Source organism: Simochromis diagramma, unplaced genomic scaffold (assembly GCF_900408965.1).
Source record: "Simochromis diagramma unplaced genomic scaffold, fSimDia1.1 OVJJ01000669.1, whole genome shotgun sequence".
Classification (NCBI taxonomy): domain Eukaryota; kingdom Metazoa; phylum Chordata; class Actinopteri; order Cichliformes; family Cichlidae; genus Simochromis; species Simochromis diagramma.
Genome location: NW_024387458.1, coordinates 4,352,831 through 4,378,179, shown reverse-complemented (window position 1 = coordinate 4,378,179; position 25,349 = coordinate 4,352,831). Strand labels below are relative to the sequence as shown.

Genomic DNA, 25,349 nt, shown 5'->3' with positions numbered 1-25,349 from the left:
TCTAAACTACAGACAGACACGTTACCTTGAAATAAAACCACATTTTTAGCCAGTCTGATAAATTAACCAGAATATAAAGATGATGATTATCTTCAAATTTAAAGTGACACAACGCCACTGTAACAAAAAGTGGTTTATTCTCCAAAAGCGACAAGCAAGATGTGACAAGCAAGACGTGACAAACACTACAAAGATTACCAAAGAACAAAATATTACAGAAGTTGTTCATAACCGTACATCAATACGGGTGCTAAGGAAACGCCTAAGATGAACACAGTTTTGGCCCCGGAGAGCGCTGATAAACAGAGTAAAAACAATGGCACGCGAAAGAAATGAAAACATCTCCTCACTGATACGATGTCATTGCAAGATGAGCCAGATGTGGAAAGGACATCGAAAGCCTGGTGAAGGGAAAATTAACACTGCTTTGTTTGAGCTGGTTTTTGTCAAGCAAATCTGAAGGATATTTACATGGAGATTTGATCTGGATAAAAGTAGAATCGAATGAGTGATACTACGCCAAGAAGACTAATGAGTCCAGGATGTCTTGCTTGCCTCTGGCCCATCCCCCTTCTTCGCCTCCCCTCCCCTCCCTCATGGAAAGTACACTGAAGTTCAAAATGACATTTCTTCTCCTCCTGCCCCTTCGCCCTGTGCTAGTTTTTCTCATCCTTCTTCTCGTCTTCGGAAGGGTACGAGTGCCAGGTGAGCCGTTCTTCATAGAAAGAGATGACCACTTGCGGACACTTGACGTTGGCCTCTTTCGCCGGCACAAGGTCCGCTTCATCTGAATTTTTCCTTTAAAAAGGGCAAAGGAAAAAGTCATTTAACCTACTGTAGAAACGCATTTAATGGCACATTTGAATTCCCCAACGTGTGGGGCAACACTTACACACCATTTCATGAGGAACATGAGTTCTCCTGTGGAATCTGTGGCACCGATAATTCTTTCTGGATCCAGACCTCGAGCAAAGCCCCTTAACTTCTCTGTCTGAGGATCAAGAAACAAAATAAAACTTAAATCCATCCTAATACAGGATGCCCACAGAAAAACCGTCAAATCGGAGACAAAAAGATTTCTAATCAATCATACAAGACATTTCTGGTAGGTTCTGGGAGGAACAGGGGGAACACTACCAGAGCCCAACAAAACAACCTCCAGCTGGTTACTCATGTACACGGCTCTGACCTAACTCAGAGCCCAGCACTCTGCAGTTTGACTGGTATTCACAAGAAAAACACATTAGAACTGGCAGGTCCACAACTGGCACTCTGCTCTCTTCACAGATAAGAGGTTTACACTGAGCATGTTTGATAGATGTGAGAGTCTTGAGAAGTGGGTCAATAATGATTATAGGGGGGACTTCTGGGTTAAAGGTACTGGAATGGAATCCTCACACCTGGTGTCAAACCACCTTAAGCTGGTGCAGAGAGCCCAGGGTTTGTCCTGCCCAGCCTCATAGTCCTAAACGTTGAAGGCATTGAAGCCACGGAAAGCCCCTCATGTTCTGACCTGAATCCAACAGAGAACCTCTGGGACACTATTGGTACATCAAATGGGGCTAAACAGCACCACAGACCGATGATTCAGGTCTAGGAGGAGGTGAAGAAGCATGCCCAGATGTTGTTGGGACTGCATACAGGAACTAATCCAGTCATCACTGGTTATCCTGGTTTCCACTGTTATCACATCATTTTGTTCTCAAGAAATTAGAAACTATTTCCTAAAAAGTTGGTATGTTGTGTAAAATGTAAATAAAAATGAAACACAGTAATTTGCAAATCTCACAAACCTATATTTTATTGACAACAGAACACAAAAAAATTAGCTTGTTTTGAATTTTATCGCGGCATTGAGTTTTTATTTACATTTTACACAACATCCTGACTTTTTGGTATATCAGGTTAAGTGCTCCTTTCATTTTTTTCTTAACAGTGAAGTGTATTTTTAGATAACTTAGCATTAAACAAGACTCATGGAAAAATTGGGACTCACATCATCTTTCTTCTTCTTTGATTTACTGTCGTCTCCTTCTGCTTCTCCAGCTGCCTTCCTTTTTCCATCATGTGCTGATTTCTGGGACTGCAGGAACTCTGCAATCAAATCCGGACAGTCCAGGTTTTCTTCTGGTTCCCACGTGTTATCTTCACTGTAGATTTAAATACACAAAAATATGATTTAACTCCTCATTTAGTTGCTTGTGATGTTTACAGTCAAAATATTCTCCACTATCATCATGCGAAAGCTGCTTCCAGAGTACAGCTGAGTATCACTGGAGTCTGATAACATAGAGTCCTGATGTTTTTCTCACTTTTTGCAAAGATACTTACACAAGCTATACAATAACTTTCCCTCACACACTGGCTCTGGGGAGGCCAGTCCATTTTTAATACAGGTATTTGCTGTGTTTTTGGCATCGTCTTGCTGAAAAATTAGGCCACTGCCAGTCAGATTGCATGTCAGATCAAAGATCTGATGTTTTGGTGGGGTTTTTTGGGTGGGTGGGGGCAGATATTGAGTCCAGATATTTTGACAAAATTCCCAACATCAGTGACTCAAATGCAGCCCTACACCATGACTGAACCTCCACCATGTTTTAACGGTGGGCTGTAGACACTTATCCGTACATACTGACATCAATTTGAACCAAAAATTTCAATTTTTGGATTCATCACTCCACAACACCTGTTACCACTGATTTTCAGTCCAGTTTTAGAGTATTTTGGTAAGTCGGCCTGCTTCCCTTCTCTGATGCCTCCCTTGAAGGCATCAGAGAACAGCAGATAGATCAGATCAGACTTTTTAAGGACCCACCCATGGCAATATATGCCAATTTTCTGGCTAATAGTTCTTTAGAAATCTCTTTGTTGGTACAAAAACACTAATGTGAGTAAAACTGTGTTTTCTTTGGCATTTTTTTTTTTAAATGATTTGATTTTAAGCTGCATGTAATGACATCTAACTCTTATAGCAGCTGTTTTCAAAGTCAACATGTGGCTCCTTAGAGTTCACGTTCCCACACCACAGACGTGAACCTTTGAAACAAATATATTCATTAAAACTTTGAGGCACATATATGACTCTACCTCCATTAAAAACACCTGTTAGATCTGAATCAGGATCTAACAGATCTAGCAGACCGAGCTGCCGTAGTACCAGATACTCGAAACCTTTAATGATGCTAGAAAAACATTAAAAACCCTTTACAGAAAACCAACAACAGCAGGAACTAGGGCTGTGCGATATGACCAAAATCTCATATCCCGATATAAGAATTCTATCGTCCCAATAACGATATAAATCACAAAAATGTAACATTTTCTGTAAATTCTGAGAATCTCGGGCAGCTCGACTTGCGGGAAGTTTTTCCAGCTGGGCGTCATGTAGCTGGAGTCGAGTGTTTTAACCGATGCATGAAACTATACATTTTTAGACATAAGTTGTAAAGGCCGCCGTTGTCTTTGTGAGTATTTATTACACAGCGTGCTGCGGGGAAAAGCCTGTTCTAACGTTTGAGTCTAAGGTCTATTTTTTAGCACCTGGCGGCTCTTTTTTAATTCTCATCCGTAAATAATCTGCTCTTTCACGTTATTCAGTTTATTTTGAAAAGTCTCAACAGGATCTTGAGCTTTATTGTGAAAGGTTTATGTGGAACATAAACAAGCGGACACGCGATGCTGTTACTGTTGTTGTTGCTAACGACAACGCATAAAAACAGGCGCTTGTCCGTCTGTGTGGTTATATTAAATATAAGGGAAAGAGAGAAATTAATATAGCCACTACAGTGACCATCAAAACGATGAAAAAATATTGCCGTAAACAGTTTATTTTGCGACACCACGAAACAAACGATAGCGTAAAATGAAACATAGACGTTTTTATATCGTCATCGATATATATCGTTATATCGAACAGCCCTAGCAGGAACCTTAATTTTTGCATAGCTCATGTTAAGAAGTGCATCTTTCACCTGGCGTTTGTTTGGCAAATCTGGGTTGTCAGGTGAAGATAAAAGTGGGAATGAGCTGACATGAGCCAACCAGTGACCCATGAATTAATTTTTTAAACACTTACTTAGAGAAGCCTTTCCACTTAAGAAGGTACTCTACTTTGCCTTTCACCACCCGTCGATTCAGAACCTTTTCCACCACATATTCTTCCTCCTCTTCTTCTTCCTCGGCCACTTCATCTGGCTTCTTGTCCTTCTTCTCAGCCGAAGTCATTTTGCTCTCTGTCGGTTTGCAAACAGGGGAAATGAGAACACATCTGTGGCCCCAGATGCCTCAGTGGCTTGAAACTGAGAACTCTTACTGCCTGCAGAGTTAAAGACGCTGACATGTGTCTGCCGAGTTCAAATGGCATCACAAACACTTATAGAGTCACGTACACGATTCATTTCTTGACACACACCTTAATCGCACAACGACAAGTGAAACAGAGAAATTCATGTTAGGAAATAATGATGTTTAAAACCTTCTGTAACAGTGGGACCATCGTTAGAGGGTTCTGTAGTCAGGCTCATACTCATCAGGTAGACCTGGGGACCCGCAGGTGCCTGGTCAACGTCAAGATTGTTGCATGTTGGAAAAAAACAGCATTGGAGAATGGGATTCAATGACGAGAAGCATGAGAGGCAATGCCGATTATTACAATCAGCCTATGATTGTGGGTTTTTTTTTAAAGGTTTAAGAGCTTTTCTGTCAAAGAAGTGATTGTCTAATCTACATTGCCTCATGTTAACCATGATTTATAACCTTATATGACATGATATAAGCTCACAGAATGGTATTTCCATGTGCTTCTGCCGAGTGCAAAGTAAGACAATTGCATATACAAGCCCCAGCAAAAATGATGGAATCACCACACTTGGAGGATGTTCATTCAGCTTTTTTTTCTCTTTTCTCAATTAGCAGCAAATAAACAAATCTCTGATATTCTGGCTTCATTACCTTAATAAATTGCATTTTTTCCAGCTCAAGTAGCATAACCATAGTAAATGTACATACGCAAAAGTCTGCAAAAGCTGTTGATGGTGAAGCGTGACCCTAATGAGCTTAAAGAGGGAATCTGACTAAAGAGGTTGTTCTCAGTTGTGTCTACAATTTGGATCATTCAAACAGAAAACTCATGATAGAAATGCACAGCAACAAGCAAAAAAAAAGAAGAAAAACTATTTAATGTTTGTGACAGAAGTGGAAGAGAGGGGCTGATTGAAATGGGATTTCCATACAGGAAAATAAAACAAGCTCAGAGTGGGCTAACAAAAAAAAACCAATCATGGGTGGTGGATTATTGGATTAAAGAGATGTTCAGTGATGAATCTGGGCTGGTCGAGAAGGTGATGCTGGAACTTTTACCTGAAGAAAACAAGCAAATATCCCCACTCATTCATGGTATGGGGTTGCAGGACAGGTGGAGAACAAGAGGAGGCGGCAGTCATTGACTCAACAGTAACTGGACAGGTGTATGCTCAGATTTGGGACTTTTTCTCATTCCGTGATGAAAGGTTTTGGTAATGATAAGGTGTGCAACCTGCCACTGAGGAAAGAGTGTTAAAGGTTTTTCACTTCAGGGAAGAGGTACATCAAATGTATGGTGGAAACTGAAGGAAGTAATGGTTCATTCTGCAAAGCTGATCTGTCAGATCTTACTCATGCCTCAAAGAATTCAGAGTACTAAAATTGTGATGTTTTTGTTATTGATTCCACATTTTTCATTTCCCATTGATTAAAATAATCCCATTGAATGTGTTTGATGTGTGCTTCATGAGAACAGGCTGCCCAGCTATTAAAGAACAATAGATTTGACCATATGTGTTATTTATTTTATTCTAGGTTCAACAAAAAAATGAGTATGCATCCTCCCAGTATGTCGATTCCAACATTTCTGGCTTTATTCATAATTTAGTCGATTAATAATAAAGCGGAGGCAGAGTAGGGAGGCATCTATGGCCGTACATGTAGCAGTCAGCATCAACAACGTGAGATTTGCAACACCTGGCGGCGGCTGAGCAGCAGCGTGGAGGGGCTAATTAAAAAAGAAACTGGACTACTTTGGGGGAAAGGGGCGTCGTCGCGGTGTAAAATACTCCTCTGTGCTCAGTGTAGAAGGGATTATTTTTAACGTTAGCAGAGAGCGAGAGGCAGAAGAAAAGAGCGCACGACAAAAGCCTTGCAGGGACCCACAGTGTACAGCTAGCTGGCGATTCCTCCATATTGCCTTCGTGGTAGCAACTAATGTAGCGGCTCAGGGATGCCTGTCGGATGTAAACACCGCGAATAACCGCACAGTATGCGGAGCTAGTCTCCTGAGCAGGTGTCTTTTTAATACTGACTTAAAATAAACCTTCCAGCTAGCTAACGTTAGCCTCATGCACAATCCAGCGTTAGAGCACGTTTGGAAGGAGGAGGGTGAAAAAATGGAACTCACCGATGACTTACAGTGTAATCGGTTTGTTTTAAAACTTCCGCCCGAGCCGAAATGAAACAGCTACGGCTATCGCAGGTTTACGGTAATAACGTTTGTGTCGGTTTGTTGTCGAAACACAGAGCCGCTACCTTCTCCACGGCGAAAGGTGTCGTTTCCGCCCCTTCGTCTGGTATGAAGGGAGCAGAAGAAGGAGGGGGGGACGCCCACTGGAGCGCGAGGAGGAGCCCCTCCGCAGACGGCGAAGCACGCGGATGGAACGCTCGGCGCCAGCACGCGCCACTCACGTTCCGTGCGAACGATATACAGATCTACGGAAGCAGCATGCGCGCAAACGGTGGGCTGGAGATGAACGAAGCGGACCTCCCTGCGTTATAAACACAGGTTATAGATGCTCGAGGTGCTTTATAAATCTGTGCACAGCTGGATAAATACCCAGGCGGGGAGGACTACCAAGCGGTACTGCCGGGGTCCCAGGGAGGCAGCGGGCGTCCTGAGCTAACCCTGTTTGAATACAGTGTTCTTTATATCACAGAAAAATACGCGAAATAAATACATAAAAAGATAAAGATGAAAAATGATTAGACAAATAAAGCTGCAACGATAAGTGACCAAAATTGAGCGCGAAAGACCATAAATTATGATAGTTTTGTGTCATGAAAAATGTTTACATCTCTTTGTGTTTTGGTTAATTGCATTTAATTTTAAACATGACTACATGAGCAATACAATCATTTCATATATAATAATGTATCTATAACAACGAGTGTGTTTTTTGTATCAAATACTTTTACTTTATTATTTTTAAAAGCTAAATTTGCAGTACAGGCATATATATATGTATATATACACCTTGCATAGATAGATAGATAGATAGATAGATAGATAGATTAAAAAACATTTTAGGTGAGGAAGAATAAAAAGTAAGAGTACAAATTGCATTAATATGTGCTCTATAAATCTAAGACCCAGCTGCAAGAAGGTGTAATGCAGAAATATGTGTTTGGCGTATTATGTTTGACATAGAGCAAGGAGTTAATAATGTATAAATTAATTTAACACTGCATCTTGTAATTTTAACTTAGTCTTTCATAATAATTTTAACATTTTCAGATATTCTGGCTTCAATTAATGGCATTTTCCAGATCAAATAGACCCTCACCCTACATAAATCTAAATATACTAAAGTCTACAGTTACAGGGAGTGTTTGCAGACCTTAACTAGCTGTTGCCTGTGGCTCATTGAGAGAAAGCATGGCCTCAACAAGTTGAAACAAGGGAAAGACTTTTATAACTACTTTAAACATGGAGTGTGGGAAATGATGCTTGCACCCAGTCAGCTGTGTTTGGATTATGTAGTTACTCATAGCCACGGCATCCAAATGGAGAAGGCATGCTAAAAATGTGCAACACAACAAATAAATGAGTATGATTTGAACATTTCTGTTTGGTTTCCACTTAGTGGAGGACTCAAGCTTTCAGACACAAACCTGAGGTGTGACTGTTTGGCAGCTAATCTAGGAAGAAGAACTGAACAAAATTATTCATTTACCCTCATATTTTATTTTATTTTTTAAAGGTAATATTCTGAATTAAACTGTTAAGTTAAATATTTATTACTTTTATTATTATTATTTATTTGGAAGCACAGCTGTAAAAAAATTTAAAATTATTAATTATTTATTTCTATTGTTATTCGTTATATTGCCCTTTTTAAAATGTATTTATTTTTAATATACACACTTCAGTGATCTAACTAATTCTAATTTTAACTAAAACAACTAGTTTCTACTTATTAATAAATGTATATACACATTAATGTGCCACTGCTTATATCCATATATTTTGCTTCCATGGACCCAGACTGTCTTGTAATTTTTAGAATTAGTTCTCCAGGCTTTCTGGGGGTCTTTCATATATTTTCCCTTTGGCTGCTTTTTATTTTTAGGGACTGGGTTGCTAACATAACTACTATGTCATGGTTTGGTGCTGTATTTCAGCCAGTGGTGTTGGGGATCTTTTTAAAACTGATGGAATTATGAATGCAGAAAACTACCATCAGGTTTTGATGTCCTCCATGCCATCTAGCATCTGATAGGCAATGGCTTCATTTTGCAATCATCCCAAAACACTGCCAATGCAGTAAAAGCATACCTGGATAGAAAAACACACAATGCAACTCTATCAGTCATGCACTGGCCTCCTGGAAGCACGGACCTCAATTTTACTGAAGGAATAGCAGGCGTTCTGCTTCCTGAGAGTACTAAAACAACACCCTATAGTCAAGGAGCTGCTGATGTCCTTCTATAGATGTTCTGTTGAGAGTGTATTGACATATTGCATGCCAGTGGGGTTTGTCAGCTGCACTGCTCAAGAAAAGACAGCGCTCCAGAGGGTCATCAGCACAGCACAGAAGATCATCAGCTGTGCTCTTCTCTCCTAGAGGAGCTCTAAGGTCCCACTGCCACAGTAAAGCCCACAGCATCCTGAAGGACGCATCCCACCCAGGACATCACCTGTTCCAGCTATTAGCATCAGGAAGGCAGTACAGGATAATAAAAGCTGAAACAAACAGTGCACTTTACAATGGACTCTACAATGACTCAGGTAGACACACACACACATGTATATTTGTACACATTTATATTTTTATACTGTATTTATTAGAAACTCTTATTTTAGTATTTTTTGAATGGTCAGAGTGCTTTCTTTGCAGTGAATGGGACAGCATATAATTCTGATGTGCTTTTGGTAGAATCATAATAAAAGATCCAGATTTTCTGATTAGTGAAGCAGTGTGGCATCATCATGACAAAGAACAGAAGAAAAACCAACCAGCATCCAAAGATGAGCTTAGAAAGTCCTCAAAGAAGATTAGGGAACTGTCCCTGCAAACTACTTAAAAAAATTATTAAAAGCTTGCCTAGAGTTCAGATTGTATTAAAGAATTAAAATATATATAAAGAAATGAGCAGTGGATCCAGGCTCTTGCTCAGCACTGAGCACAAGTACTGATAGTAGACTCATAAGAAATAAGTATTTTAGTTACGTTTATATAAAGTATGAAAAGTAGTGCTTTTAGAAAGATGGAAGTGTGTTTTCACCACAGTATTTTTGATAAGTGATAACTTTTTTTTGCCATTTTTAAGTCTAAATTTTGAGTCAAGAACTTTAAATGTCGGAGTTTTACCTTTTTTTTTTGGGTAAGTTTTGAGTTATTTTCTCAAATGTTGAGAAGAGTTAGTAAGCCCCAGACAACCCTAATCTTAATCACTAACCCTAACTTTGATTATTAAGTTGAAATGTCGAGATAACAAGATTTTGAGTAATTTTGATGTGGTAAAAAAATTTCAGTGGTGAAAAAAATGCTTCCATAAAAATGTATTTTCAGTTTGACCATACCTACCACACAACAACAACAGTCAAGCAGCATTTATTTGACTGACTGAGATGTAAATAAAACTTTATTGTGCCTGACAAATATCTTTCAAAAAAACTGTTTAAGAATAGAGGTATTAAATAGTTTTAAAGAATTACATATAATCAGTATTTCAGTTATCTCAGGACAGTACCGCATCCACAGAGCCAAATTTACCCGCTTTAAACTTTTACTCATAATATTTAAGCAAACTGAGAATTACATTAAAACAATTTGATCATCGTTTGCTGTTTTTACTAATAAACAGAAAAAGAAAAAAAAACGCTAGCTTTTCAAAGCTAGCGGGTTTTTGTTCAAGCCCCTCCCTCTTTACGTGCTACCCTGCACTACGCGGTGACGTAAAAACGTGACGCGCAGGGGTGGAGCTTGTGACTTTGCGAAATGAAGATAGGAGCTACCGGTGAACACAGTCCTCTGTGTTTGAAGAATTTGTTGCCAAATCGAGCAGAAATATCGACAAACGAAACCAGCAACGTCGATCACAGCCGACCGGGCGAGACCACAGCAGCCAACGTATGAAAGTAAGTACCTGCTAGCTGGAGCTAGCCCTTCAGCTGGTGTTTGTTTGTTAGCCACCTTGTTGAAAAGTACAATTAGTCAGGCCAGGAAACTAAACGAAACACGTTGTTGTTAAGTCTTCGCCTCTTCCAAGTGGGTGCTCATATGTGGTTGTTTTCGATTGTTATCAAACTGGTTCAAGTAATGCCAGCTAAAGCAGAGAAAAACACATTTACGCGGTGTTTCTGGTGGAGAATAGCTGTTAAAAGTGTCTGTAACAGTAAAAGGAGATTTAAAGTGATTGTCCCTGTTGTGTTGATTGTTTTGAGAATCTAGCTATGTACATGTAGATCATCCTGGCTTTTTTAAATCGTTTTTTTTTTTTTTTGCTGAACTCACGCATCCTGCTTGTGTGTTATTTATAGTTTATTTGCTAGTGCACTTTATAAGAGGAATCTATATTTAAGACTGGCCACAAAACCACCATTACATGGGGAAATTTTTGTAGGCCAAGAAAATTAAGAGCATGTTCTTTGTCACATATTGTCTGCTTTTTGCCTGAAAACCCCCGTGTGCATGTTGTTTACAATAAGGAAGCGCTGACTGGCAAATTCTGAGGTGATATCAATACTAAATTAGACCAATAACCAATTTCGTGGTGGATTTTGGTCCTGATATTCAGCTGATATTTGGATGCAGTCATAGTTTACACTTTGTGCTGAGTATCAATACCCCTTTTCAGTTGCTTTGAACTTTCACAGGACTCAATACACGTGGACACTTTTGGGTTTCGTGTAGGTTTCACTCAGACAGTGTTATGTCATTTTCAAACTGGTTTTAGGAACTGGTGGAAGAAACCTGTCAGTCAAAGTTAAATTAAAGAATTGAACTGACAGCGGTTTAACCAACTTCCAGTATTTGGTTACTGATAACAGGGAAGCTTGCAAAGCAGGAAACAGACTAAACAACATACTTTTAGTCCTGTGAGGTGTACTATGAAGCAAATTCAACATAGCTGGGGTTTCCTTGTGTCAACAAAAACCTGAAACCCCAGTTGGCGATAACGGGTGTCATGATGGTGATTATCAGCGTTATTGGTTAACTCGGGCTGCCTGCTTTAGGCTGTGAGCTCTCTCACGTAAACAGCAGGGTGTTATTTTTGCACAAATTGGACCGACTGAGTATGGCCTATTACAAATAAAATAAAATACAAAAGGTAACACTGGTGCTGCAAATCGGTCATGCATTCATTTCTAACATGACATCTGCACATTGACACTGCAGCTGGTTAAACTGGATCGCTTTAAGCTTAGCACCTTTAGCTCCAGCACTGCCATGTAGCCTAACAAAGAAGACGTGGAAATCACTTTCCTTAGATCAAAGTGAGATTAGTTGTATTAATTGAAAATTATGGGTGTACTATTATCTGCATTTCCCAGCAGTGTAAAATGCACTTAGCAGCTATATTAGGAGCAAACAGGAAAAAAATTTGATGCACTTTCTGCATCAGCAGTGGAATAGAAATGCTGCTGTAACATGTCTCCACAGCTTCCTTTGGGCTTGTTAGTAAGATGCAACTCAGCAGGTTGCATTTAAAACGTATTCCCTCAGTGGAGAATCTGTATCACTCTTGGATTGTACTGTAAATTAAAAGAATCAGTGAAAATGTGGTGCTTGCAGCTTATTTTAAACCAGTTAATGTATTCATTTCTCTGTCAGGGTAAAAAGAGAGCAGAGCAAAAAAAAACTGTGACTTTAAGCTTGCATGTTAATCTCACTTCACACATGCTCCCCTCTGTGGAAGAGTGGCTGCGGGCTACTCATGGTAAATAGAAGTGTGCGTGAGAGTGACTCAGTTAGGCTGAGCTGCCCAGCTTCTCTTTCAAAGGGTGATTCATGAGCTCATGACGCCACTGGTGAAACTTTCTCAATGTTCAAAAGGTTTTGACGCAGCTGATCTGATTGTTTGTTCCTCTCTTTGCAGTGCAGCACTCGGTAGGATGATCAGTAATCACGAAGAAGATGTAAGTACCTTTTCCCCTCTCTCTCTTATTTAAATGTTTTAATTTTCAACACAAGTTCTGCTTTCTACACACGTTCACACTAGCCTTTAGCTAAACTGGAGAACAACAGACTGATGGGTAAAAGCCTCTGTAAAAAAACAAAGTTGGCAGAAGAGGCCTGTGTCGTGCCAACAGTGTGGTGGTTTCACAATAATGACACAACACACATGCAAACAGCACTGCTGACACGCTTTGTGTGTCTGTCTTTCAGGAGTTTGTGGCAGTGCGGGTTCAAGATCCCCGCATTCAGAACGAAGGCTCCTGGAACTCCTATGTGGATTATAAAATATTCCTGCATGTGAGTATGAAAATGAACCAGCAGCAGAAATGTTTGGCCACAGCGTTTGTGGGTGATAAAAGATTTTCATTCAGGTTAAAGTTTTGGACCAAAAAACATAAACACCTGAAGAGAACACGTACAGTTCTGGGACATCACAAGGTTTTCTTTCCGCACTTTAATTGTAGTAGTGATTATAGTGCAGATAACAGATGAGCATTACAAGTAGTTTTATGTCAACATACGTCTCCGTTTGACTGTTAACACATTAAAAAAAAATTAATTGTCTTTTGATAATCATTTATAAGCAGAAATGTGTAGTTTAAACCAGGTTTTATCAACTTATTAAACCAGAGTCATAATTCAAACTGAATGTGTGTTTAAGCACTGCTGCCTCAGAGCAGGAAAATTGTTGGTTTGAATCCATTGGTCCTCGTTGCCGGTAATCGGTTGTACTCATTCTTGGTAGGTGTTGGACTTCACTGGACTTAATTTTTTTCACTGATTCGGATCAAATTTTATGGACAGGATTTCTGGGTGTAGCCAAGTCGCAGCTATGAGAATTGGCACCTCCAAGTTTGAGGTCATAGTTCTCAGCTGGTTCACAGAACCCACTGCAGGTCAGGGATGAGTTGTTGCTGCAAGTGCCTCCGTTAGAGCTAGGGTTAGGAGCTCGGTCATTTGAGAAGGACTCAGAATGTAGCCGCTACTCCACCATATTGAAAGGAGCCAGCTGAGGTGGTGCACCGTCTCACTAGGATGCCTCCTGGGTGCTGGTGTCCAACAATGAAGAGGCAAACTCAACACATGCATGAGTCCTCCCAGGGGTTTTGGAGGTTTTGGATTCACTGCATGCATGCATGCATGCCTGCATGGATAGATGGATGGATGGAGCACTGCAAACTAACTGTTTGCAGTGATTACAGTGCAGATAAAATGCAAAAAATACACAGACTTGAATGTTAAATAGTCTGTGACACATAAAGACATTTCTCCCTGAAACAACACCTCAAGGATTTCCTCAAACTTTTTTAACAGATAAGAGTATGAAAGAGTCGGGGCTTTACTGCTCCTTGAATGTTTTTTTTAGGGGGGGGGGGGAGTTTCACGTTGTTATGGAGACACCAGCCGTGCCGAGGAATGCTGTTTCAGCAGCAAGGCTTCATGCCTGGGCGGATTTCCTCTGTGTCTGTGTGTTTGTGGGAGCTGACTCATGATATTGGTTAAAACTATGCAACCTCACATGATCTTACATGGGTTTGTTTGTTGTCGACATGTTATTGTGTTGCATAGGTGAGACAGTTTCCTCAAAAATACTTTTTTTAGGACAAAAGATAGCACTTTTATTGCCTCTTACTTCACAGTAACTATAAACCTGTCCAACATTTAACTGCCTAAGCTCTCTCTGTGTCTAAATCTAACCAGGGGTTTTCCTCCATATAAACATTTTTGCGACCCACCAGAGAGGTTCTGACTTTCCAACAAAGGGAAATCACAAGTGCTGTGCATTTTTCTATAAATGGGATTTAATTTAAGTAGATGCTTGAAATACGTTCCAAGTGGCTGAAAGTAAAAGCGAATGCACAGATCTCTGTAAATTTAAGTGGACAAAGCGCATTCTTTGTCCTAATTTCATGCATAATTCATAATTTCCCCGCTCAACTATTATTTTAAGATCCCAAGGGGTCTCCTGGCTGTTAACTCTGGAAAGCGTGAGGACTTTACATGTGTTAAACACGACCTTTATCTGTAGAAGGCCAATATAAAGGATACCTAGTGGGGAGATGAAGGAGGCGACACATTATTGTTAGGCAGGCGGCAGAAAGGTCTAAAGTCTTTCTCTTATCATCTTTAAGAAGTTTGGATCTTTAGCAGCACTTTTGCTCGCCTGTTGGTTGAAATTTAAAAATTTTAGCGCATTGATCACCCTCGGTGTTTTATATCAGAATCAGCATACTTTATTAATCCCTAAGGAAATTACGTGGGTTACAGTTGCTCCAGTACAGTAACAGTAACAGAGTCGACTATTTAACACTACAAAATGTTACAGATTTAAACATTAAAGAAATAGCACAATATATAAAAAATACATAATAATATATATCAAGAATTGACAGAGGTGATTAGAATGTACCAGGTCACAGGTGTTGGTAGATTGCTTATTAATGAATGAATTAATAATACATTTTTAAGACAAACACATTATTCTTTAACTAATTTGGATTAAAGAAACGACCAAAGTTAAAATATCATTTTACCACAATACCTTGTTTTGTTTTGCTTTTTCTTTTTTCCCTGAGGGTATACTTGCAGATGATATTTATCACATTTTCCATGACCTTTGTAATCCTACCTGCATCACCAAAGCGTGCTGTGGGATCCGATGTCAGGACCTTGTAGCGCTTCCGTTCTTCTTTCTCTAAACTTGTAGTTTTGACATTGTTTGCTCCTAATTCAATTTTATTTTACATCTTAAAAAGCGTGAATTTGGATTCTATTTGTTATTTCTTTAAAAACCACGGACCTCGTTGTTATGTAGACATGACTAGAAAGTGTCACATGTTACTGGAACAAATCAGACATGTGATAACTTCATGAGCTCAGCAGCAGTTTCACCAGCTGGAACATGACTCACTAAAGTCACAGCATGAGTGTGATCATCAGTGGCATGAGTTTACTGAAAACCTGGCCCGTATGTAACCCAGCCACTGGCCTAAAAATATCTGACTCTTTATTATGTTTTTAGGCAGGAGTAAGTGAAATATTTGGGGATTATTTTTTTTTCTGTTTTGAAAGAATCTGCATTTCATGTAGTTTTGAATATTTCCGGCACAGAGAACAACACCTTTTTCCCCCCTTCTCTTTCTATTGGCGTCAGGCTATTGTGCCTTTTGATTTTAATTATATTATGAAAAAAGCCCTCAAAATATCACCAACGTTCCCATTTTTAATACTTTTATTTTTTTTTCTCAGACCAACAGTAAAGCCTTCACAGCCAAGACATCCTGTGTGCGGCGGCGGTACAGTGAGTTTGCGTGGCTCAAGAAGAAGCTGCAGAAGAACGCCGGTTTGGTGTAAGTCAGCTGGTCCAGTTTTGTTCTGTTCTTTGGTCCTCATAGAGATTCAAGATTCAAGAGCTTTATTGTCAATACAGAAGTATACACAGTGTACCGAAATTCACCCCAAGCCTCCCACGGTGCATTTATTAGTATATAAAAGATATATCTCCAAGAGATATAAAACTAGAAATTATAAAATAAATAACGTGCTAAATTTCGGTACAATAAAGGGATTAAAAAGGTACTAATTACTAACTATACAATACTATAATGATAACTATACAATATTAACTGTACGATAAACAAAGACAGGACAGAGACAATACAAAGTGGATTGTGCAGCGGTATTGAATACCAGGTTCAAGTTATTGTCTGGATATTATAGACGAGATATGACAAAGATGGAGATGAAAGCAGGTCGCCACCCAGGATTTATTAATCCCAAAATAACAATCAGGAAAAGACTTTTAAGCATCCTGGATTTCCAGAATGCTTAAAATAAGAATATTTGTGTTGTTTCTTTTAAAGTGCTTTACACAACAGAGTCAGTTAACCCCCCCCCCCCCCTTCTCTATAACGAGATGTACAAACCTTATTTAGAGAAATGGACATGGAATCAATGTGGATGACTTATTTGGAACTTAAAAAAAAAAAAAAAAGTCTAGAGAAACAAAAAGCAACAACAATTAAACATTTTGTGTAAATGTCTGTTAGTGATCTAAGGCTGTCTTTTACAAAGATGAATTGTGTCTCATCTAGTAGAGGGATGCCTGAAACAAGACTCCATTTAGCTCTGTGAAGCATGTTCCTCCTTTCCTCTGACTGTTACACTCACTGGATTTGCATGTGTTAACTGGTGATTCTGATTAGAGGGTTAGGCCTGTGATAGACTGGAGTCCTATCCGAGGTGTACCTGCCTATTTCTCTGTGATAGCCGGATACGCTTCAGCCCACGTTAGTGGTTAAACGGTTAAGAAAATAAATGGATGTACATTAGCTGCTCTGTGTGGAGCATTTAGCAGCTAAGAGCCAGATATTTACTGAAACAAAATTAAAACGGGACTGAACAGGAAACTCATCTGCTTTAACGTGATTCTACTCTGCTCATTTCCAGCTCCATGTTTTTATTGTTGGACTTTATGAGATAAGCTTTGTGTGATTCACAGATATGTCTGAAAGATCCTTCTTTAATCTCAGGTTTCTTCAGTGATGACACACAGAACCAACCAGAAAAAAAAGTGCGACTGAGTGCTTTGGTTCACTGGGATTGCTTATAGAAACAGTGACCTCAAATATGAGGATGCACCTCTGCAGCAGTGTTTCTATGCCAGATTTAACATAATTATCTCCACAGACATGGATAATTATTATTATTTATCCTTACAGACCAGTCCCAGATCTTCCAGGGAAATCCTTCTTCTCCTTCAACAATGAGGACTTTTTGGAGAAGAGAAGAAAGGGACTTCAGATTTTCTTGGAAAAGTCAGTTCTCCTTCTTCTAAAATCAGTATTTGATCGTCTAAACAAGCATTTTCTAATCTTGTTTTATCTCTGTCATTTTTTTTTCTTTTTGTTTTTTGTAGAGTGGTGCACATGACCGTCTGTCTGTCAGACAGCCAGCTCCACCTCTTTCTACAGACCCAGCTGCCAGTCGGTCACATCCAGGACTGTGTCCAAGGCCACACCCCTTACTCCGTGACAGATGCCATCCTCACGTATGCCTCGTCCAATCAGGGGCTAGCTCAGGCACAGGAGGACGATTTGATCAAGGAGCCATGTTTGACCATTTCTTACGAATCAATGGAAAGGTAAGTGAAAAAGATCAGAACGGTACCTACAGAGATGATTATGCATACGGGTGTATTGCAAACAGCAACCAATGTCACAGGCTAAAAACAATGACTGCAGTACCTCTAATGCCCACTTGAGGCTCACTTCTAATAGACTTCCATGTTAAAACCTGAGAGTAGATATAACATGTCTATATGTTTGTCCATCATTTATATACAGTCTATGATTGTAAACAATAGACTATTTATATTCACCAACTGAGACATTTGAAGCCTCAGCATTAACATTTAGCAGCTACCATGTTGTTGTTGTTGTTGTTGTCATCGTTGATGTTGTTGTTGTTGTTGTTGTTTTTTTTAAGCCAGCAGCATCCATATTTGCACAAGAGGATTGAATTTTAAGTTTTCCTAAATAACCAATAAAAAATCTAGAATTTCACTTACCAAAAGTCACAAACTTATTAGCTCAGTTAAACACAAAGCAGACAATATTAACAGATCACTTTAAAAATACTCCAAAAGTACTACAAATATGGTGGAGAAAGCCAGGTGAAGTCTAGAAGTTTCCAAATCGATGAGTTAAAAAAAAATTTACCCAAAGAGGCCAAAACCTTTTTTGTATTAGACCATTGTATTTTTTTTTCTGTAGTAAAGTTGGGCATTTTAACAATGTCTATGGGGGACTGACTCATTTGCAGCCAGCCTCAAGTGGCCATAACAGGAACTGCAGATTTTTAGCCCTACATGTTGCTGCTTGTTCTTAATTCGGCTGAATGTTGGCAGTTATATAGAGCCCTTTCTTCTTTATCTTGTTTAACACATTACAAAAAAAAAGATGTAAATTGTTGGGATTGGATGATTGATTTTGTGATTTATTTATTTATTTATTGGATGATTACTTCTCCATTCTGGAGTTTTTGTGCTAAGCTGAGCTAACCAGCATAGTCTCCGTATTCTAGAGCTTTTCCTTACACCTCTCCCCTTTAGTAGCAACGTATCAACTCCTCATTAAATGTATAAAATGTTTAAACTGAACAATTTCTAAACCCTTGTTCCCGTTTTCCTCCACAGCCCGGCTCCTCATCAACCTTGCCAACAACCTAATGAGACCATCAGCCCGGAGCTCGTCTCATGTGGTGACGCTGACCCTCTAGAAGGTTTACTGGAGGTCCATGATCAGGACCATAGGAAGAAATGCTCAGTAAGGATTTCTCAGAAGAGCAACCATCTTGAGGCCGTTCTTGAAACGGTTCTTGAGGACAGCGGCCTGTCAGAGGCAACCTTTTATCTGGGGGACAGTCCAGAGAGTCTTAGCTCTGCTGAGCAGATCCAGCAGAGGTTACAGACTCCGGTGGAGGTGCACACGTTCACGGGGATCGGCTTTGAGGACAGTGTGATCGATGGGAAGATTGTTTTACCTCCAGGTGAAGAAGAAAAGGTGGAGCTGCAGGAGAGTAATGAGGATGCTCATGAAGGAAAAGACAACTGTGAGCCTGAAAAATGTGATGATTCTGAGAAGATTTTAGATTTTAAGGAAAATAACTGTGATGAACACATTTTAGGAAGTGATGCCAGATCTCAGGAAGCTATGGAAAACATCTGTACCGAGAATCCCGTCATCTCTGAGGTTAATGAGGTTCATGTTCTAGAAGTCAACGCAGACGACCAAAAAGGCAACAAAGCAGGAGGTAACGAGGAAATGCTGCTCAAGTCAGAAATCAGTGACGAGGCCCACATGTTGAACGGTGTATCTGCGGTGGAACAGGATGGTGATGACACACAGGAAGTGGATTTTGCTGGCAACAAAGATGAAAGCGACGAGGGCGACACGGTCAGCTCCTCTCTGCCATCTTCCAACGACAGCATCGTGAAGGTCAGTGATGAGGAAAGCGTTTGTGAGGAGGCAGACGACTCGATCCAGGTTGCAAACGACTTTGTGAAGACTCCTCCTGAAGACGCCACTCGCTGGTCAGATGTGGAGGCATCCAGCAGGAACATCATGGACCTGCAGGTGAACGGATATCCTGATGAAAAACTGCACCTTTCTGCCCAGGAGGATGAGGACCTGCAATACACCCTCAGTGACCTGAGTAAATCTGCAGACCTTAACTCTGCTGTAACTGCAGGAGATCTGACTGAAAATGGAGACTTTAGTATCTTAGCAACCAGCCACGCTCGTGGATTGGGTGACGGTAGATGTACCGAGGAGGAAGCCACGCTCTCACCTTCAGAGGAGACTCAGGAGGTGGAGGTGCATTAGTTAAGTCTTCCTCTAATATAGATCCACTGAATCAAACGCTCTGTTCCAAACTCTGCCCATCGTACACAGCGTCTTCATATCGTCAGGGTTACGAGACACACCTCACACTCTCAGTCATGTAGGTATAACACTTCCAAAACAGCATGAATCTAACATTAGAATTTCTCTGTTATGTACCGGATCTGATTTCCCTCCTGACTGCTTCACTTCTCCATTTGGCTTCAGTGAACAGCAGAAGGTGCTCGAGTTAAGTTTAGGTTCATACTCTGTGGCCTTTCAGTAAGGAAACAGCTGGGGCTGAATTTAGGCAAAAATATCCACCTAAATTAAAGGATAAGTTCACATTCCTTTGTGTCTGTATTGAAACTTAGTGAAATTTGTGGTTCCTGTTCATACTGACCATCAAGAGACGTTTTCCTGATTTAATTAAAGAAAAAAACAACCAAAAATGCTAACACAAGGTCAGGGTTTTTCTTGCATATGAAAAATTTAGTGCCCACTAAATTGATTTTGGCTTTCTACTAAAGCAAAATCACCAGAACTGTGACTTTTTTCTTTCTTTTTGTAAGTTAAAGCATGTTAACACAGAGTCTTTGCATTGACTTTGACTCTTGAGGCCCATTTTGAGCCTAGAAAAACCCTGGAGGGGGTTAACTTGTAAACACAACACTGCTTCCTACAGTGGACAGAGAGAGTGAAAATTCAGCACTTAAAAGATCAATGTGGAAAACCTTTATTTAAATCTCTTTGAAAAAGGGATCTCTAAATTCCCAGTAAGGAGAGGAGGAATGGTGAAAGCCACTAAAATAAATAATCAGTGGACACATTTTTCTTTCACGACAGACATTGAACGAAGTGAACTTTTCTCTAAATCTAGAGTTCCTCGTCACATTTGGAGCCTCAAATGACACCTAACTGCTCTTTAAATGTGCTTCACATGCTGTTAAATAGTTCTGTTATACCCGGCTTGTATTAATTCTTCACAGCTTTCACTGTGCTGGTCACTAACGCAGGATGATACTCGGGCTGAGAACAAGCATACGCATAGTTCAGTCCCCGTACACACGTCTCTGATCATGTGTTAAACTGGTATTTATTACTGAAGGATGAGAGGGGAAACAACACACTTAAATCAACCTGTGAAATGCACAGAGGCTCCAGTTTGAACTTCTGATCTGTAACAATGTGATTCCTGTTTTTGTGTTTATACAGCTTCATGAAGTAGAAATGGATGCCTTGCACCTTTAGGGCCATGACATGGTTTTACACACACTAAGAGTTTTTACTTATAATTTATACACTCCATTCAGGCAAGATGGGCACAGGTTATTTTTAAGAATAGTTTACTCTTCCTCACACATGTGAGCTTTAACTCCAGCGGGCCTTTTTCCACAGCAGACACCTGTGAAACACGTCAACTGAGGTTCATCCAAAAAGAGGACCTGCCCTGCGTGAAATGTAGCCATGATTAACACACCTGTGTGTTTTCCTCTCTCCACAACTCAGAGTGTGTCTGAAATCACTCATTACTCTGTATGCACTGGATTTTATGATGGATTTTCCATCTATCAGCATGTAAAGAGTATTATTGCATGCTACACAATGCGCTTAAAATACAGCAGTTTTGTATTTTCGAATTCATTTTTATTTCAATTTTCTTTCCCTTTCAGTGCAATTTGTTGATTCCCAGAGTGGGTTTGAAAATGTTCACTTCAGTTTTTATTAGCGTCAGTGTTGATTTTAGTTTACTTAAATATTAAAATATAAAGGATATTTGTCATTGGTCAAATTTTCTTTGGTTTTACAGTACAAACTTTTCCCTTTTGAGGCAGTTAGACATCCTAAATCTCAAACAACAAAAAGTTTACCAGACAAACACTGAAGTTAAAGTAATTTTCTTTTTTCTATTTCATTTTAATCATCATTATCAATATAATTTCAGTTAGTCTTGATTTTATTACACAGAGTTTTAGTTAAAACTAACAACCTTGGGTTAATCTTAGAATATGATTAGAATATGAATATAGAATTTTATTTATATAAATTAATATTTATATTTATTTTACTTAACCTCAATTAACAAAAAAAAAAGAAAGGAAAAACGAAGCAAACCTAATCTGGAAGCTAAAAATAAATTCTAGTAAAAGCTAAATAAAAATACAAAGGTACAATAACTGAGTTATCACTAAAAGAAATCCTGTAATTTATCAGTTATATCAAAAATTTTAAGCCTGTTTGATCACTGTGAAACGTCCAGTGTGATCGTGCCGTCGTCCTCTGGCATCGTAATGAGCGAGTTCAAACACATCCTGAATGCCTGCTGTGGAAATTCTGGTCGTCTTGCCTGTAACCTGTCTGCATCTTGGCAGCGACGTTGTTCCCACAACACTTCTGCTTCTTTTAAGCTGCATTTAAAAGGGACCGGCAGGTTCTATTTGTGAGGTTTCGCACAGAAATCAGACTTTATTTTAATAAGCTGTTTGCATCTAAGCTGTGGAGGGATTTTAACGTTTCACTGGTTTTGTTCCTGGTAATAACTACAGGGGTTTATTTTGAGTTTTGTTTAAATACAGATGTCAAAGAGTACGAGGGTAATGTGAGTGATGGTATCCATGTACATGCGCACATGATAATTTTATTTTATTTCAATAAAACCTTGTCCTCTTTACTGTCACGTCATTTTATTAAACAGCTTTTTACACATGACTCGAGACATTGAAGCAAGCCTGCCACCTAGTGGCTCCAAATAAACAGTTTTAAAAATCCCACTTTTTTTAGAACAGAAACAAAAGCACACAATATTTTATTTTTAGTATTTCTGAGCAGAGTTTACATTAAAATATTTTACATTACTGTTTCTTATGTCAGTTATGAGGAAACTATTTATAAACTAACAATCAACATCCTGTTTTCAGATTTATCCAGTGGATTCATAAATGCATACATGCAACATTCTTAATCCCTCAAAAGTGCAGCTAATGTCTGTCATTTTATTTGAATTAACATTCACTGTTTAGTTTGGCACTTCTCTGAATTTTCTACACAGTGGTTGAGACTTATAAAGAAAATGAGAAATCTCACATTTAGGACGATTGATCACTTATCAAAACTGATTAACAGACTAATTACTCCAGCTCTAGTGTGCACTTTGATTTTTTTTTTTTCTTTAAACAGGCTTTTATAAATGGCTTATAGTGTACAAGAGTAAGTGCAGCTGCAGCAGGTTTAGGTGATACTATAATAATTTACATTGGTATAAAAGGGGAATAATTTTGAAATGCCAAACGCTTATCTGACAGATGTGTCAAGAGTAATTCATGACAGGACGTGCCGGCAGCCGCAGCGCTGTGAAGAAAAAGAAACCGTATCAGAGAAAGACGCATTAATAATTCAGTGTTCATTTTAAGCTGCACCTATCTGACTGCATTAGGGAATCATTTTCTTAAATAGGACAACTGACGCTGTAATCATGCCTCTGTTGCATATATTTATCCTCGCCCATTGCCCATTGCAGCACTCGGATTGCTTTATGCAGTACTTCTTCCAGCCAGCAGATGCCATAAATGGCAGGTCAACGACTGCATATACCTCAGTGGCAATCTGGATGAGTACCAGGGGGACCGTTTCTGTGTATTAGGCCACAGTAATGGTCCATAATGCTGATGATAAGAGAGTACCTCGGTACCTGTTGGAGCTCAGAGGATGTAGGCAGGCTGCAGGAAGTCCTTGGGGACGATGCCCACGGTGCCGTTTAGCTCGCCGACCCACCACCCATGAATGTTGTACTCCTGGGCCCCAAAAAAAAGAAGAAACAGAGCGGTGAGGCTCAAAGGGCGTCTAGGAACAGGTAAACAAAGCGGGATCAGGCATAAAACCTGCACTTTGATACTGATACTGATTTGACACACCACTGAACACAAGAGGAGACATTTGAATTATTTTAACACAGAAACCCAGAGAAAAACTATCAGGTTACAAATGCTTAAAGTCAACTCTGGTGCAGGAAATCCAGGCGAGCGTGGTCCCGTCCACAAAGAGCCATGCGCAACACTCCTAATGGACACTTTTGGTGTATTAGCCTCCAGGGTTTTCATTAAAAAATGAGGCAAACGGTAAACAAGGCTATCGAGACAGCGAGTGTCTACAATAAAACAGCTTTTTTTAACCGCTCCAAAGCCATCGCCACAGCTGGCCCGTTTCCCCAGACTAATTATAACGAGGGTTCATTTCTGTACTGTGATTAAAAAAACAACACAAAAAAGACGGATTATTTCACGCGCATGTTCAGAGAAAATATAAATGCTGGTTGAAGGTGACCGATTAAATCCACTGTGCCTCAAAAAAAAATCCCATAAACACCAGTTTTTTTTTCATTACTTATGATTACAGCTTTTATTTACAATTAGGTTCAGAAGCATAATAATGGGGATTTAAAAAAAACCTGAAACAAGCTAAGAACAAACAATAAATATCGATCTGGAGGATGTATTGTGACTGAAAACCATATGAGTCTTTGTGCATCTAAGAAACCCCAGAAATGTTGATTTTTCATCTGCTGAACTGAAAGAAAACATCCTAGAAGAAAAACCCTAAAAATATAATGTAGGCAAATTTATTTGAGGCTAAAATTTGGCTTTAAAAATTAATAAATAGAGGTTGAACAGATGCTTTGGTTATCATGGGGGAAATCTACTAGAATCTCTATGAAAACAGGGATTTTTTTGTGTGTGTTTATTTGTAGCTGAAAGAATCGCAGTTAACTTTAAGCCGAATCAAATGCAAGTAAGTTAATTGATATACACTTATACAGGGAACACAGCAGTTTGCACTGCTTCCAGACCTGTACATTGAAATAATGAAGCTGCTTATTTAATCTGCTTCAAGCATTTAACGAACATGACTGAACCGCTGCATGATGATCTGATCACAGCAGCCGGGCTATGAGTAGATCTGTACTGGATTAATATTTGGAAAGCGATCGGCTTGGCAGTGGGGGCACAAGCCACCCTGCTGGAGCAGAAACCCCACTGCCACTCATCTCTCCTCTTTTTCAGACCCGACGCGATTGTGCGGACAGTTTATCACACACGTGCAGACACATATGTAAAATAAATTGGTGGGTTTTTTCCGCTGAGTGCATGCCTCAGATTCAGATTCAGGTTCTGGTTCACGCGCACTCTGTTGACATGATGAAAGGCATCGTGTAGGAGGTTTAGCCGATCATCCGGACCTGACACCTCTCTGCAGCCAGAGGAATGAGGCCTGCAGCTAATGAGCGGTGTTTGGACAGCGAGGATGGATGAACCGCTTAGACGGTAATAAACCACAAGGCTCAAGTGTTCTAACAGCACAAACAGGTACCCACAATAAGCAGATTGTCCACCCAGGCCTCATCGTTTTCCCCCTGCAAACCTCTCTGACAGCTCTGACTGGGATGCTCCAGTGTGCTTGGCTCTCTGACAAACTGACAGTTCGCTGTGTCTGAGCTCATAACGAAGGGGAAAGTTAGGGCCGAAATGGCCTTTTTATGCTCCCC

The 25,349-nt window shown here is 39.7% G+C and overlaps 3 protein-coding genes across 8 annotated transcripts in view; 1 reads left to right on the top strand and 2 right to left on the bottom strand.

The window, feature by feature from the left end:
* Positions 1-118: 118 nt before the first annotated feature.
* Positions 119-6,674, bottom strand: cbx1b (chromobox homolog 1b (HP1 beta homolog Drosophila)). 3 transcript variants are annotated; one of them, XM_040013994.1, is made up of 6 exons: positions 6,559-6,674; positions 4,475-4,556; positions 4,076-4,232; positions 1,997-2,150; positions 897-991; positions 119-798 (listed from the first exon to the last, which is right to left on the bottom strand). In XM_040013994.1, exons 2-6 carry the CDS (start codon positions 4,527-4,529, stop codon positions 657-659), a joined length of 603 nt encoding a protein of 200 aa, XP_039869928.1. In that variant the 5' UTR covers positions 4,530-4,556; positions 6,559-6,674; the 3' UTR covers positions 119-656. The 3 variants fall into 3 exon arrangements, with proteins under 3 accessions (XP_039869928.1, XP_039869926.1, XP_039869927.1); XM_040013992.1 differs by having other exon boundaries at positions 6,431-6,618; XM_040013993.1 differs by having other exon boundaries at positions 6,442-6,618.
* Positions 6,675-10,207: 3,533 nt separating this feature from the next.
* Positions 10,208-22,481, top strand: snx11 (sorting nexin 11). The gene is made up of 7 exons (XM_040014409.1): positions 10,208-10,387; positions 12,349-12,388; positions 12,639-12,725; positions 15,678-15,778; positions 17,150-17,245; positions 17,347-17,571; positions 18,625-22,481. The coding sequence occupies exons 2-7, from the start codon at positions 12,365-12,367 to the stop codon at positions 19,811-19,813; spliced, it is 1,722 nt and encodes a 573-aa protein (XP_039870343.1). The 5' UTR covers positions 10,208-10,387; positions 12,349-12,364; the 3' UTR covers positions 19,814-22,481.
* Positions 22,478-25,349, bottom strand: part of skap1 (src kinase associated phosphoprotein 1) — a 38,887-nt gene continuing 36,015 nt past the window's right edge. For 3 of the 4 annotated variants that reach the window (XM_040014413.1, XM_040014410.1, XM_040014411.1), the window contains exons 14-15: positions 23,499-23,601; positions 22,478-23,158 (exon numbers count right to left, since the gene is read on the bottom strand). In XM_040014413.1, coding sequence (XP_039870347.1) covers positions 23,509-23,601 — 93 coding nt within the window. In that variant the 3' untranslated portion in view covers positions 22,478-23,158; positions 23,499-23,508. Of the gene's footprint in view, positions 23,159-23,490; positions 23,602-25,349 lie in introns of all 4 variants that reach the window. The other variant, XM_040014412.1, reaches the window with a different exon arrangement.

Bases quoted from the DNA above. Each gene is read 5' to 3' on its own strand.
- snx11 (XM_040014409.1), top strand. From the start codon at position 12,365: ATGATCAGTAATCACGAAGAAGAT. The intron at 17,246-17,346 runs GTCAGTTCTCCT...TGTTTTTTGTAG, and splicing joins CTTCAGATTTTCTTGGAAAA to AGTGGTGCACATGACCGTCT. The intron at 17,572-18,624 runs GTAAGTGAAAAA...TTTCCTCCACAG, and splicing joins TCTTACGAATCAATGGAAAG to CCCGGCTCCTCATCAACCTT.
- cbx1b (XM_040013994.1), bottom strand. From the start codon at position 4,529: ATGAGTATGAGCCTGACTACAGAACCCTCTAACGATGGTCCCACTGTT. The intron at 4,233-4,474 runs GTTTTAAACATC...GCAAACCGACAG, and splicing joins TGGTCCCACTGTTACAGAAG to AGAGCAAAATGACTTCGGCT. The intron at 799-896 runs GTGTGTAAGTGT...CCCTTTTTAAAG, and splicing joins CTCATGTTCCTCATGAAATG to GAAAAATTCAGATGAAGCGG.